This window comes from Cucurbita maxima, unplaced genomic scaffold, assembly GCF_002738345.1.
Source record: "Cucurbita maxima cultivar Rimu unplaced genomic scaffold, Cmax_1.0 Cma_Scf00004, whole genome shotgun sequence".
Lineage (NCBI taxonomy): Eukaryota > Viridiplantae > Streptophyta > Magnoliopsida > Cucurbitales > Cucurbitaceae > Cucurbita > Cucurbita maxima.
This window is the reverse complement of record NW_019272020.1, coordinates 2,937,620-2,951,958: the sequence shown is the minus strand read 5'-3', so window position 1 is coordinate 2,951,958 and position 14,339 is coordinate 2,937,620. Positions and strand designations below refer to the sequence as shown.

The 14,339-nt window shown below is 37.3% G+C and overlaps 3 protein-coding genes across 6 annotated transcripts; 1 reads left to right on the top strand and 2 right to left on the bottom strand.

Annotated features, from left to right (window-relative positions):
* The first annotated feature begins 44 nt into the window (after positions 1–44).
* Positions 45–3,325, top strand: LOC111477853 (cysteine desulfurase, mitochondrial-like). 3 transcript variants are annotated; one of them, XM_023121790.1, is made up of 3 exons: positions 45–623; positions 1,389–1,450; positions 2,760–3,325. In XM_023121790.1, the coding sequence occupies exons 1-3, from the start codon at positions 137–139 to the stop codon at positions 2,781–2,783; spliced, it is 573 nt and encodes a 190-aa protein (XP_022977558.1). In that variant the 5' UTR covers positions 45–136; the 3' UTR covers positions 2,784–3,325. The 3 variants fall into 3 exon arrangements, with proteins under 3 accessions (XP_022977558.1, XP_022977557.1, XP_022977559.1); XM_023121789.1 differs by lacking the exon at positions 2,760–3,325 and adding an exon at positions 1,931–2,347; XM_023121791.1 differs by lacking the exon at positions 2,760–3,325 and adding an exon at positions 1,759–2,347.
* A 1,006-nt stretch (positions 3,326–4,331) lies between these two features.
* LOC111478828 (EPIDERMAL PATTERNING FACTOR-like protein 2) lies at positions 4,332–5,892 on the bottom strand. 2 transcript variants are annotated; one of them, XM_023123318.1, is made up of 4 exons: positions 5,444–5,892; positions 5,048–5,209; positions 4,910–4,935; positions 4,332–4,784 (listed from the first exon to the last, which is right to left on the bottom strand). In XM_023123318.1, the coding sequence occupies exons 2-4, from the start codon at positions 5,166–5,168 to the stop codon at positions 4,545–4,547; spliced, it is 387 nt and encodes a 128-aa protein (XP_022979086.1). In that variant the 5' UTR covers positions 5,169–5,209; positions 5,444–5,892; the 3' UTR covers positions 4,332–4,544. The 2 variants fall into 2 exon arrangements, with proteins under 2 accessions (XP_022979086.1, XP_022979085.1); XM_023123317.1 differs by having other exon boundaries at positions 5,048–5,892.
* Positions 5,893–8,461: 2,569 nt separating this feature from the next.
* On the bottom strand, positions 8,462–9,909 carry LOC111478663 (homeobox-leucine zipper protein HAT22-like). The gene is made up of 3 exons (XM_023123044.1): positions 9,304–9,909; positions 9,121–9,200; positions 8,462–9,030 (listed from the first exon to the last, which is right to left on the bottom strand). The coding sequence occupies exons 1-3, from the start codon at positions 9,727–9,729 to the stop codon at positions 8,736–8,738; spliced, it is 801 nt and encodes a 266-aa protein (XP_022978812.1). The 5' UTR covers positions 9,730–9,909; the 3' UTR covers positions 8,462–8,735.
* Positions 9,910–14,339: the final 4,430 nt, after the last annotated feature.

The following is a 14,339-nucleotide window of genomic DNA, read 5'->3' as shown; positions in this document are numbered from 1 at the left end:
GCGGCTGCTGTAGCCACTTCTCCGTCGGAACCCCATAAGGATGAAACTGGGATTTCTATGAAAGGTGTTAAAATCTCTGGACGACCGATTTATCTTGATATGCAAGCTACATCCCCTGCTGATACTCGGGTGCTCGATGCTAGGCTTCCTTATTATCTCTCTCGATATGGTAATCCACCACTCTCAGACGCATCTCTATGGTTGGGAATCGGACCATGCCGTCGAGACGGCTTGCTCCCATGTTGCTGCTCTTATTGGTGCCTCGCCTAAGGAGATTGTGTTGACCTCTGGAGCTACCGAGTCCAATAACATATCCATCAAGGGGGTCATGAATTTCTACAGAGAGAAGAAAAGGCACTTGATTACCATTCAGACGGAGCACAAGTGCGTTCTTGATTCCTGCAGACATTTGCAGCAGGTGGGTTTTGAGATTACCTACTTACCGGTTGGGTCCGATGGAATTGTTGATTTGGATAAGCTCCGTTCTGCGATTAGACCCGACACTGGCCTTGTTTGTACTTTGTGCTTGATATGCAGATATAGAACAACCCCCTCCTCCTCCTCCTCCAGCAGGATTGTGATTAGAATAAACTCTGAATCTTACAAATGCATTCTTAAGAAGGGTAACGATTATTTAAGTTCTTAATCTTTGTCTCTTTACTTTTTCTTCCACCTGATTCATCAAAGGACAATTTAGCTAAATGCCTTTTATTTTCTTCTCCCTTCTTTCTGGTTGAATAGGTATGAATTTCTGGTTTCTCTTCCTTTTTTACCGATATGTAGCAGCTTACATTTCATTCACATGTTTTTTTTTGTAAGGCGCACAACTTTTTATTAAAGACGATGAGACATCCTCTCGTCTCACTCCCAGCTGACTAAGATTACAGAAATTTCTTAATCAAGAAGACAAGAATGGTTATGAAATCATCCTTTAGACAAAGGAATAGCCTTCAATTGGCTTAGATTTCATCGATATGATGTTCAGATTAATTTTAGACTCATGGTTCCACTTCTACCAATGCAAGATGAATGGGTGTGATGGTACACGCCTTAAGTTGATGAATAGTTTAGTCTCATGGAGCAACGTTTATTGGGGTAAAAGGCTAGTGAAAATCCTTATAGTTTTTAAGACCATGACACCTAGACAGTTATACAATTCTCATTCTTAACCTGATACGTCTGGACCGTGAAGTTTTTGTATGAACAGCAACTTTATGCAAGTAAAATGGCATGTGCAGTTTTGTCGCCATCTGCAGTGACACTCTGGATCAAGAAGACCCTGGCTATACCATTATTAATATTGCCTCTTCTAGATTAGGACTCTCTTTATTTATGTAAGCACTTGCTTCCATAAGGTTATTCTTTCATTCAATTTCAACTTCTTGCAGTTGCAGAGCTTCACTCCCATGGCTTTCTTAGGTGCACGGGACGTATGCTAGCCGTGCTGCAGGTAGACTGTATTAAGCCTTTACTATAGCTTTTTAGGATAAATCAGTTGAAAATTCTGTGCACGGTCATTGACAGCTATGATGATCTTACACGTTTGGATTTTATGCATGCTTCTCTGATTATAATGTTATAAAATTAACATTCTAAATCTTCCTATAAAAAACTAACATCCTAAATCCACGTCTTCTGCTGTTTAAAATGCAGTGAAACTTTCTAGGTACAAAACCAATAAGGAGATTCTAAAGAGAACTCTTTCAGTAGATCATTTTAAAAAAAAAAAAAAATTATTTATTTATTCATTTGTTGCAGTATTGTTGGTTGTCATGAATCCACACGTGTTAGGATATACATCTATTTCTACGAATATGTGTTCTAGAATGAACATCCCAAGTCCATGTCGTCTGATTTCCAAAATGAAGTGGAACTTTGTTGGACTTATTCCTTCTGGGTTTGCTATTGCCTGAAAGTTTGGTCATGAAAGGTGCAACCTTTTCTTGTTGGTCTGACTTTCTCATCAAGGAAAAGGTTCTTTGCCCTGTGGAACTTGAAACAGTGAAGCGTTCTATGTTCAAGGGGCTAGCCACTCTGCAGGAAGCCCCCCCCCCCCCCCCCCCCCCCNCCCCCCACACAAAAAAAAAAAAGGAAGTGATCCTGGCTTCTAGGCGTGCTGTAGCGAATATGAACATGGGTGTGGTAAATTGAAATTTCAGATTTCCATGCGGATAAGAGCAAGAAGTGATTGAATGGCCATGTCTATGAAGTTCAAACTACTTGCCCAGTTGAGACTGTGTAGGAGGCCCAGGAGGCGCAGTTTAGTATCCTCTATTCTGTTTTGGACTTTCACTGTTTGGTTGTACACAAATGAGGACAATAAAATTAGTGAATGTTTTAGTGTTCCGCTAACAGTTTGCTAACACCAATACAGTTGTCTTGGTACTGCGTTCTTTTTTATGTTTATAAGTGAAGATGTCAACGAAACCTCTTTATTCATGAGCAGTGTACAACTTATTCTGTACAGCATCAAATTTATACCGACTTGGAACTTTATGCATCCTTGATACTATTTTATTTTCTTCTACAAAATGGAAGTTTTCATTTAGATATGAAAACTAGTACCTCTGATAGCAATATCATCACGAGCCAGCAGGACCCTGGAGACCTTGAAACAAGCTGTGAAAATCTTCTTGCTCCTGACAGAATCAATACATAATAGAAAGTTAGAAGAAACCAGTGGGTGGGGGTTTGAAATGGTGGGTGGGTGTGTGTGCTTGGTCTTTAATTGAGAGTGCATTATTTTTTGAAACATGCAGGTACTGTGTAGCAATATCCATTAAATGTCCTTGTCTTCTGAGAAGAAAGCAACTGCTCAAAAGGAGAGGGGGTTCAGCAGAAGAAGCGCTGTGCAGTGCAGTGGCCAAGTTTTGGGCAACCTGACTGAAGGCTTTCTTTTTTGTAAAATATGTGGAAGAAGAAGCCAAGGAAGATAGCAATATACGGTATCTGATTGGGAAAGTGACTCATTTCATTTATGAGATGAGAATCATGGCAATATCAGTTGTGGCCGTGGGGAGAAGGATTATGGGTATGGCCCAGCTGGGAAAGTGGGGTACACAAATGGGGTTGGGTTGGGTTGTTTTCAACGCTTTTAGTACCAATGAAAAAGCATAAAAAAGCTTGAGAAAGAAGCCCATGTGGAATCAGAATCCTTTGTTCCCCTTCACTGTTGATGAGCCTGATTCCCAGCTTTTCAGTTTTGCATTTTCTTTTTTCCTTCTCGATTTTAGCACCGACATTCTCTTTTTTGTGTGAGAGGGAATGAGAGATTAGTGCATGGGTTTGTGTTTAACTTATTAGAGAATGAAGTGCATTCATGTCACCTTTTAATTTTTTTGTCTCGAGTAAGTTGATATCAAATTAGTCTCGGGTTGTGTATCAGCAACCATGAGATTGGCTATAGTAAAGCACAGGACAAAGCAGATCTTATACCCTTTTTTAACTTCTTGAAACACTGTACATTTTAGGATATTAGCATTTGATCTAATCGTCTTCAATGGGAATGATTCGGTCTTGAAAAAGGAAATAAGATATCCCATCTAAAGAAATGAAATAAAGTTGGGTAGGCATGCCTTCCTTATGGCAAATCAAGTCTACAAAGAGGTTTATTCTGTACTTTCTTGTAGTGAGACGGCCAAGATGCTACTGATCAATATGTTTCTTCTTTCTTCTCCCCCAATTTTTAAATTTGAAACAATGGCCCTATGAACAGCATTGTGTGAGTTGTTTCTCTTCCTTCATTTTCATTATCTAGAGAATATTTTGATTGAAGAGCCAACCAAAATATGTTCTCTAATCATTCTATGCAGCTATATATATATACATCAAATTTGCTATTTTTAGAATCAAGAAGGTATACAAACACATAGCAAAGGTTTTAGAAAGGAACATCAAAGCATGCATATCATTTCCCTTATAAGCATCTCATCTCATCTTATCTGCCTGGTTTGCTCATGAAGCCTTGAAAAGCATGCATTGTTCCAAGACATGATCATAGATTTTAAATTTGGTTTTTGTGGGTTTGGTTGGTATATGTTCTTTGTTGAATTGTCATTCAAGAGGAAGTCCAATCCCTTACCATGGGTATTAGAACATATGTTCATGGCTTTTCAAAAGATGTGAGAGTACTACTTGTCGTGTCTTGTCCAAATAAAATAGAAAGATTGATGGCCTTACCATCTTGGCTTACGGCTTATGGCTTATGTTGAACAAGAAAATGGTTGATACATTTCTAATGCTTGAGTTAGTATAAAGCTATAGCAAGACGACTAAGTAGCCTTCCCATTTTAGTTAAAAGAAAGAACAAAAAGGAAGAAAGAGTATCCACCTAGGAAATGTATTGGAGAGAAAGTTCTAAAGTGTTCTAAGTTGAGAGCTCTTCATCTAATGCCTGCTTATGAATTGTAGTAGAGATTAAAGAGTCCCAAAACGAAACAGAGGGGGAGAGAGTGGTTGAGTTAAAGAAATTAACAATCATTTAATCATTAATTTACAGAGAGATAGAGAGAGAGAGAAATTGAAGGGGGAGTTATATAAAATAGTTAAGGGTTGAAGATTAAGCTCCCACATTTGCATTTCCAGCTCATGGGCTTGTAATTGGAGGCTTCATCTCTAGCATAAACTATGTTCTTCACTGCTGAAGATTTTTTAGTGGCTGATTTTTGTGGGTTTGCAGGAACTTGAATGGCCTCACAGTGACCGCACCAGCTGCATCTTCTCTCACATTTTGGTGGCTTTGATCCAATTTGTCCTCTTAATATCTCCTTATCTTCATTCACTGTCTATCCCAATGCATCAAAACAAAAAAAGAAACACAAAATTATTATTCTTCTCAATTAACTAAGATTTCACAGAAACAATAAAGTATTTGAGAAAGGGAGGGAAGAGCGGTGGTTTGTGGACTGACCTTGGTCCTCATTGAAATCGATCTACCTGCAAAGAAAAACGATTCACAAGATGATTCAATTTGAACTGAAATTGTAAGATGAAGAATAAAAGTCCGGTTTTGGACTCTGTTTTGAAGATCCAAAAGATACCCAGTTACCTTCAGCCTTGATTTTCATCTGGGTCGATGCCAATATCAGAAGACAGAGAAAAGAAACAGTCGCACACAAGATTCTGCTGCGCCCAATGACGACGCCATTGTTGTTACGCTCACACCCCATTTTCCTATTGTTCTCACAGAGAAAGAGACAGGGAATTGTCCCTGGAGATGGAGAGCTTAGATATTCAGAAAGAAAGGAAAGAAGAAAGTGGGTGGAGAAGTGAATTTTAAATCAGAATCGGCGAGAGAATAGGTTCTGATTTTGGTCTCAACGCCGGTGGTACGTGTATATAATATAATTTGGTCTGAATATGTGTGTTAGTGTGGGAAAGATATTTGAGATGATTGAACGTGGAAGACAAATGAAAAAGAAACACAAGAAAGAAGGGAGAGTACCAAAAAGTGCAGAACCCCTCAGAACTCGAAAGAAGAGCCCCCCAAACACTTTAACCCAACAGAAAATAGAATAAAATAAGAGTTAAGAAGTGAGAGAGAAGAAAAAATTCGTGAGAATGAGGGTTGCAAGTAGGAGGAAATGTAAACAAGGAGCCGAAAGATGAGAGCAAAATTTGCAAATGCTCCTAAATGCTGCCAAGTTGTTCCATAGCCAGACGTGAGAGCAGCGCAATGGGAGGTGTGTGAGAGTGGGATTTGGTCTTCCTTTTCCTTTTGCCTTCGCTTTCTTTCTCCTCTTCTGTTTTTGGTTGTTAGTTTAAAATTCAAGTTTTGGGATTGTTGTGATTTTGTTCTGAACTCGCCCACCTCATCACGCCATATCCATATCCTTTCTTCTTCCCAAGCAAGAGACCCACTACAGGATTTTCCCAACTACGAGTTTGCTTGTCATTTGTCAATTGCTTCCTCACATCACATGCCCTCCCTCCAAAACTATAATTATTGCTCCTTTGCTTACATTATTTGGGCTTTACACTTCAAACAGCCCAATCAATTATAAATTTTGCCTTTCTTATATTTATCTAATTCCCAAAACGTACGGTCATATGTTTACAATAGTGAGATTCGTAACGAGTCAAAACGGACAATATCTATCAGTGGCCTTTTCCTCCTAGGCTTTCCCTCCAATCGATGTGGGATCTCAACCGACATGGAATTTGGACTATTAATAGAAATAAGAGTACACGATACTAATAGTGGGCTTAGACTATTACAAGAGTAGTGTAGATAAGGAGACATCCTTACCTTCAAAGACATACAAGTCCAACTCGATTTCACTGTAACTTAATACTAACTTAAAATATTGGAACGTGTTTGGCATGTTCAACTAGAAGACGACTGGGACCACCAACCATAATCATGAATGAATCAACGTCACTTAAAATAAATAGAAGTTACTTTTTTTGTATTATAATCGTGGAGGCTCAACCATAATGACATAATCGTGACATAATAATCAACCATAATCGACCATAATTGTGGCATCAAACATCAAATTGAATTTTGTGTTGAAAGGGGAATTGAGAAAAACGGTTGGGGTATGGGAATTTGTAAAACTCTTAACAAAGCTGGTTGTAAAGGAAAAGGAACCGACAGTGATATTGACGTCCATAAGAATAGAATATCTTCCATATCTTTGGACTTAATTCCAAGGGCCCTCCTTTACACCAAGCTCACAACCTAATAATCACTCAATACTCCCATAATTTTCTCTTCGTCAATTACACCCAGTTTCGCTGCTTCAACTCAAACCCCACCTAATGCCACAGCTTCAAATGCTTCAATCCATTGCCTTGGATCTACAGCCTTAAATTCCAATGAGCTCAATGTATATGATAAATTATAATGCAAGCTTTGTTGATTCTGGGACAACCAATCAATGTCTCGGAATATATTAAGGTACACACATCAATGCAAGCGCAAATGTCTAATAAAAAAACAAACGAACAAAAAAATTGTCGCTCGTGATTCATATTTGCACATCATGCAGCTATCTATAGCCCCACAGCTTTCATCCTTCCTTGTCAAATTAACACACTGATGGCACTGCATCCTACCCTCTCCTTGAAACAAGCAACTGCTTCCTCTGTTGTCACTCTTCTAGTACTATCTGTTACCGTCGCCGCCCGCCCCACCACATTTCTCTAAGATTCTTAGGCCCAGATCAGTCAACTCCGTGCCGGAACCGCCATTCAACTCGTCCTCAACCAAAAGAAACAAATGGGTTCGTTTGAAGGACATGATATATGGTTGTTGAAGTGGGTTCCGCCGGAATGCGTTACCGGATCGGTGTGGGGAATTATGATGAAGGGGGAGAAGGACACCGAATTCGATCATTATTGTTGGGCAGTTTTCATGGATGAATCCGAACATGTCCGTGGCTGAAGAAGTTATTATGTGGGCCGTGGGGAGTGCTTGTAATTGAAGTTTGCATCCGTGTCTGGTGAGAAATTTAGGGCGCTGTCCGCTAACATCCCAAAATAGAAACTTGAATTGATTTCAATGAAAATGTATTTGACAATATATTTAATACAAACTATTATTAACATTTTTTTGAAAAATATAATTGGGCTTCGGAGGTATAAAGGCCCGGCCCAGCTCGAAAGCCGATGAATTATAGAAAAAGTAAAATTATATATATATTTTTTTTTCTTATCAAAATTTGATGTCACTAGCTTCCAAGTAGCTTTACTTTGGAGTTGTAGTAGGATCCCACTTCGTTGCTTAATTACCAAGCAATCGTAGATCATATGAGCATGCCCCATCTAAATTGTTTTTCCAAAAATGACATGCCATGTTTATATTAACTTGGGTGGCAAGTTTCATGATTGTTGTTGGAAATTCGACAGATGGGTAGAACGAGTAAAGGATGAATGGCATTGAATTCAACCTGAGCGACGCAGAAAAATGGTATTTCGTGTCACTTTCCTACGTGGCGCCTTCAAATTTTTTAAATTGGAAGTTTCCAGGAAACTGGGTCTGGTGGCACGAAAGAGCCATCTGTTAGTGGGCCGGGATAAAGGCCCAAAAGCATGTCACGTGACTATAATATATTTATCATCTTTTTCTTTAATTCCATATTGCATTATTATATTTGCTTTCCATGTCAATTTTTGTATTTATTACTTACTTTACACGCCTCTTTCTCTCTCTTAATCATCACATCAAATCTTCATATCTACTCATAAGCCACCCCGCTTGACTAAATACACTTTCCTTTTCCATTTTTTATTATTTTTTTTATTTATTTTCTTAATGGCAATGGGAATGCTTGACTTCTTCAATGACAATAAATATTATATATGATTGAGGTTTAAATTCAAGTCTTTCCTAATCCAAATCCAATACGACCTAACCCATTAATTATCATACTAAAATCACGCATTATAATTTTACAAGATTTGCTTTAGTGTTGTTCTTCGTCATAACACTTTAAATCAACGAAAATATAGGATGAAATTGGAGAGAGGGAAATAATTTCTTCATTCATAATATTAATTTACTTTATGTACAAACATATGAAATCAAATAAGGAGACATAATAATTGGATTAGTAAGTACTTTAGTTTTCTTTCTACAAATTAAACTAATTTAATTGGACTACTTTTTTGCTTTTTTTTTTTTTTTTTTTTTTTTTTTTTTTTTTTTTTTTTTTAATAGATCCAACTACAGAACTAAACGAGGCCCCAACCAAAAAATCCTGGGTTTCTGGGGGATTTTCGTATTTCATTAATTAGCACGCAGCAGAAGGCTTGGTGAAGGCTTTGTCAAACCGGGGCATGAGAGCCATCGAAAATGGGCTCTTGGAATTGCCGTCGGCGTTAACGGCGGTGGCTCCACCACCGGTTCGCTCGCAGGAGGGGCACATGGTGAGTGTCGCCGCCGGCATTTGCATGATCAGGGGCTGCGCTAGTTTCAGGGCTTTCAGTTCTTGCAGCTCTTTTTGCAGCTTCCTGTTTTCGTCTGTTAGCGTTGCGCAGCATCTCTTTAGAAACTCGCAATCTACCTCTGTTTGCTTCAGCTTTGTCCTGCAAATTCGATCTCTTCTGATTTAGTTACTTTGATCTGATTCCAAATCGCCTAATTTAATTTTGGGGAAAGAGATTAATTTTAATTACCTGGCTCTCCTATTCTGGAACCAAACTTCAACTTGTCGAGGCCGGAGATTTAACTCTCTCGCTAAGGCCTGCTTTTGCTTCTGTAATAAAATCAACCCCAAATTTAGATTAGATTAGATTAGATTAGAAGGTTAAGTAGCACATAAAATAAATCGAAAAAAAAAATTGAAGGAGAGTACATACAGGGTTGAGGGTGCTATGAAGTTTGAAGCTGTCCTCCAAAAGGGCAGATTGTTCTTTAGTTAGCCTAAGCTTTTTTCTAGCAATAGAACCATCTTCATCTTCATCACTGACTCGAGAACAAGCTTTCTCTTCTTCAATATCTTCACCGAAAACGTCTCTTTCACGCTTCACCCTGCCGCCGGAGAAGGAAGAAACCGCACTGTGAGGCGAGGGTTGACGACATAAATCAGCCGTTTCAGGGGCAGGTAGCGGGTAAGTCTCGGGTGTGGAAAGGCCCAAAGTCAAGGAGGGCTCGGATTCGGGGGCGGGAAAAGAGAATAAATCTACTGGCTTCTTGGGTTTGTGAGAAAGAAGAGCGGGATTGGAGGGAAGCGGTAATCCCAGACCCAGTAGAAGGCCTGTATTAGAAAGATCATCAAAACCCATCTGGGTATATGAGTAAAGAAAGTTTTGGTGTGGGATTTTGAGGAGTGGAGGAGGATGGGGTTTAAGAAGAGGAGAGTGGGTTGGTGCCGCTGGTGGGGCGATGCGTGGATTAATAATGAAAGCAAAGAATGAAGAGACAGAAGAATCTTTGGCATTGGATGGAAATGCTCCTTCTACCTCGCTACTTACATAGGTTGACCATATGTACCCCACTATTGATATCCCCTCTCATTATTATACCCAACACCAAATAAATCCAAAAAATAAAACATTTATCTCTACGTGTAACTTAATATTTTTATGCTACGTTTCCAAGTTTCTTTTTTTCTTATTTGGATGTGTTAATCTTGGAAATGGGTTTATAATTGGAATTGGGTCTGGAATGTTCCCTTTTGGTGGATGCCTTTTTATTGAAAGCACTTAAGCGGCAGTATGAAGTAGGCTTCCTTCACCACATGGCCTGTCTATCTCTATCTCCATCTCTCTCACCCTTTGAAGACGCTGCAATATGCCCGTCCATCACTATGTCACCATGTGTTGCCCAATATCTACACAATTCCATGCATCTCGACATCCCTATGTTCTTGTCGTTATTATTATTATTATTATTATTTTATCGACAAAACGAAATTGACCAGTAAAAGAAAGGAAAAGGAAAATTGATGAGTTTAGAAAAATAAATAATTTGAACGAAAAAGAAGATGAGGAGGAGTAGAGTGCAAAAGGATTAGCTAGAAAGAGATGGGCACTAAGAGGAGAGTAGGGTAACATTATTGGAATAAATAATTATGATACTTTTTTTTGTTTTGGGTTGTGTTGTGTCGTGGGAGCTTTAAGAAAAATAAAGGAAAGAGATTAGAGAGAGAAAAGTTGGTAGACGACAACATTGGAATTTTGTTCAAAGAGTTATAATGATGCTAGAATATGATTCATCAACAACAAAGAATCCACACCTTTACCTCACTACAAAGTAGTTGCTCGAGTGGACTTTCGACCTACTTTACTATCTTTTTTTCTTTTTTCTTTTTTAAATACGAGATAATGAAAATAATATAAACATTTTCTTTCCCTTTTTAAAAATAAGAATAAGAAGTATGAGGAAGCAACAAAAACCAAACACCATTTCTTCATTTTGCCTTCTTTATTTCACATTTATGCCTAAACATTCAGACAGCATATAAGTTGCAAATTATGGGTGGGCTCCTAAATTAAGTAAACCAACTCGGTCGCTCCCGTGGAGTAATGTAGATCCATGCTATTTGTTTAAGCGGAAAAAATAAATAATATAAATGGAGAGTGTGTGGCCTATAAGACAGTTGCGGCCCACCCATGATTTTGTTGGGATGGGCATTTGATTCGCTGGCGTTTCATGTGGAGCTTACAACAACGTGCCAATAATAATGGAACTAAAAATAAATTAATTAAATAACAGAATCTGGATAACGTCTTCCATCTTCTTCTTCTTCTTCTTCTACTTCTTCTACTACTTCTACTTCGCCCATCCGACCGTACTCGCCTCTTGTCTTCAAACGTAGGCAAACCCATCACATTTCTCTCTCAACCTCTCTCTAAATTATTAAGATATGTTTGGTTAGATCTTGATACTCTCTTTCTGAATAATAAATGTATACCTTTATTTTCAACCCTACAAATGCTTCATTCACCCGCCACCACCTTTCTTTTATTCAATAATGAACGTTTTTATAATTAATTTACGTTATATAAGGTTGAATGATTTTTTTTATTTTTAATAATATGAATTAAAAATGAATCGTAGCTAATTATAAAACATTGAGATTGATTAGAGGATAGAGGATAGATGTAAGCACATTGCGAAAAAGAAAAAAGAAACGAAGAAAAATGTCACCATCTTGGGGTAGATATGAATGCGTGGAAAGAAGATGATAAAGCATTAATTGGGCAAACATAAGTCTAGTCACCCCAATATGATGTCATTATTGTTTGATTATTTCGAGGGTGGGGGTGGAAAGTAAGTTTGTTTAATTAAGATACCAGACAAATGAACCCCCCTCCTCCCCCAGTCGTTTTCTATAATCATCCTCTCAATTTTATTTCTTTATTTTTTTATAAGAGTGTAAAAATTTATTTCCAATCGATAAAACAAATAAAAACACACGATTGTGTCAACTCCAAGTGTCTGTAACATAGTCGGGCGGTCTATAAAAAAATTAGATTTTTTATTAATATTAAATAAAAGGACCAAATAATTGTTATGGAAGGATTGTCCGGAAAGGGAGATGGGAGTGAAAAGGCTTTTCCCATTCACACACAGCGTGCCTTGCGTTTGAAAGTAGTTAAAAGCAAAGAGCCACGTCAGCGGCCCACCGGGTTTGTATCAGAGACTGAGAGAGAGGTGTCGTGCGCACGCAACAACTTTGGTGAGGGTACAGTGCACGCATGAAGCTCACATGCGGACACGTGGGCGGGATGGAGGGATATAAAAGTAATAGCAAAAACAATAGTAAATTATTAATAAAATAAACAAAGGGGTAGTTGGAGACTCGTGGTTGCCGGCAGAAACAGTTGGAAGTTTTTTGGTTGCTTAAAGTGTCGCACGCGGGTTCGCTTTAGGGTTGGCTCTGATTTTGATATAATTTTAAATTATTTGAATTTCGCAACTTTTAAAAATTATATAAAAGAATCGATTCCAGTTAACGTGTCAAATCAGATCAAACAGTGTTTTTGGATGGACGGATTATTTAATTGGGTTGAATATTCTGTTTTAACTGTTATATTCAATTTCCACGTGTCGATCTCTCGGGGGTTCATTTCATATTATCGCGTCCCCTGTTTTATGTATATTTTTCGTCAATTTAAATGTTGGAAGACCAGTAATGAGAGCTACGTAGATATTTTCCCATTATGAAAACACAAATGAAATAGGGATTTGTTTTCAATCAAATTTATCTCAATAAAGAGATATTTGATAAATTAATTTCAATTATAGAATTTAAAATCTAATCTTTAAGAATCTGAATAAGAACAAAATAATTGGACGTTAAATTTATTTTAAATCTTGTAATACTGTGAAGATAAGAACAAGCGATAATTTCTTTACAATCTCAATTACTGTGTTGAAACATAAAAGGCAATATTCCATTTCATTTTGTTACCGTAGAAAAATGTGTGACATTTGTGTCGGAAATTAAAATAAAGAAATATTCCTCTAATGTTGATATTTTTATAATGATATTTGTGTTTGACTTAATAGCAAATCATTTTTAAACTGAGCATTGTTTTTTATTTTAACGATGAGAATAAATTCCAATATGTTATTAATTATATTTTCTTCTGCTTTTTTTTTTTTTTTAAAAAAGTCGAATTACAATTTTGAACATTAAGTGGAATAAAAATAAAATGGGTTGACAAGACATGGAGCCACATTTCTGTTGACAAAGATATAAAACACAATGGAGATATGAAGCATATTGTTTCTGTATGTTTTCAATTTCAAATTAAGTTTTTTTTTTGCAATTTCTTTAATAGTTTTCGAGGGAAATTATAAGTAAGAGGACAATTAATACATTAAAATAGCGAATAATATATTAAAATTTATGAATATATGGGCCTATTCAGATATCCTTTTGAAAAACAACAAATTGTAAAATCAAAAGCCACTCATTACCACGTTCATAGAATCGAATGTTACGTGACTTTGATTAAAAGAAAAAAAAAAAAAAAAAAAAAAAAGATGACGAAAGTTTAAAACATCAAATATATTTTTATAAAAATGAAAGAAAGTTGGGAGACTAAAACTAAAATTTAACCAAATAAAGAGATGGGAAGTGGGCGGCACGCAAATTCACGACCAAAAACCTCACACGGCACCCAAGTGAAGTTGGCCCCACATCCATCATCTTCAATCCTGTCCGTTCATTCATCCATTTAGATTTTCCCTGAAATCTGGTAATAAATCATATAAGCATTAATGTGATTTATTCGATAATAAATGTACTCAAATTATTGCATATTGAGAAACAAATTAAAAGTCATGATATTTAAGAAAAATAAAAGATAAATACGGTAGAATGCATTATTATTCTCTATCATAACAAATTGGAATGAGTATAAGAATCTTATCCTGTGTGAAAGAAAAAGTCGGCCTTAAATCATCCAGTCTCCTTGGATTCTGCCCAATCTCAGATTTTAAATTCAATGGAGTCGGTTTCTTTTTCTTTATTAAAAAAATAAACCGATTATTTTCGATGGTTTTTTCAAACCCACTGCCCACTGCCCACTATGGGTTGCCCCCACGGAGCTGTACGGAACAGTACTGGTAAATCGATCGAGAAATGGGCTTACATGGGCCTTCAGGCCCGTCTTACGCCTTTTGGAATCTCATGGAATGGGCTTACATGGGCCTGGGATAGAAGTGGATGCGTTGGGCTTCTCGGCAGTTGCAATATTGGGCCGTACTTAACTGATGGCCCAATTTAACTGTTTAAATTGCTAAACGACATGACGTGGGAGGTAGACTGTCGCTCTCAACTTCATTCCTTCCCTCCACCTGACAGCGCACTGAGATTTTCACAAATCTTCGATTAGTTTTACCTTAGTTTAAATTATAATCAAGCCATTAACCTCAGAAT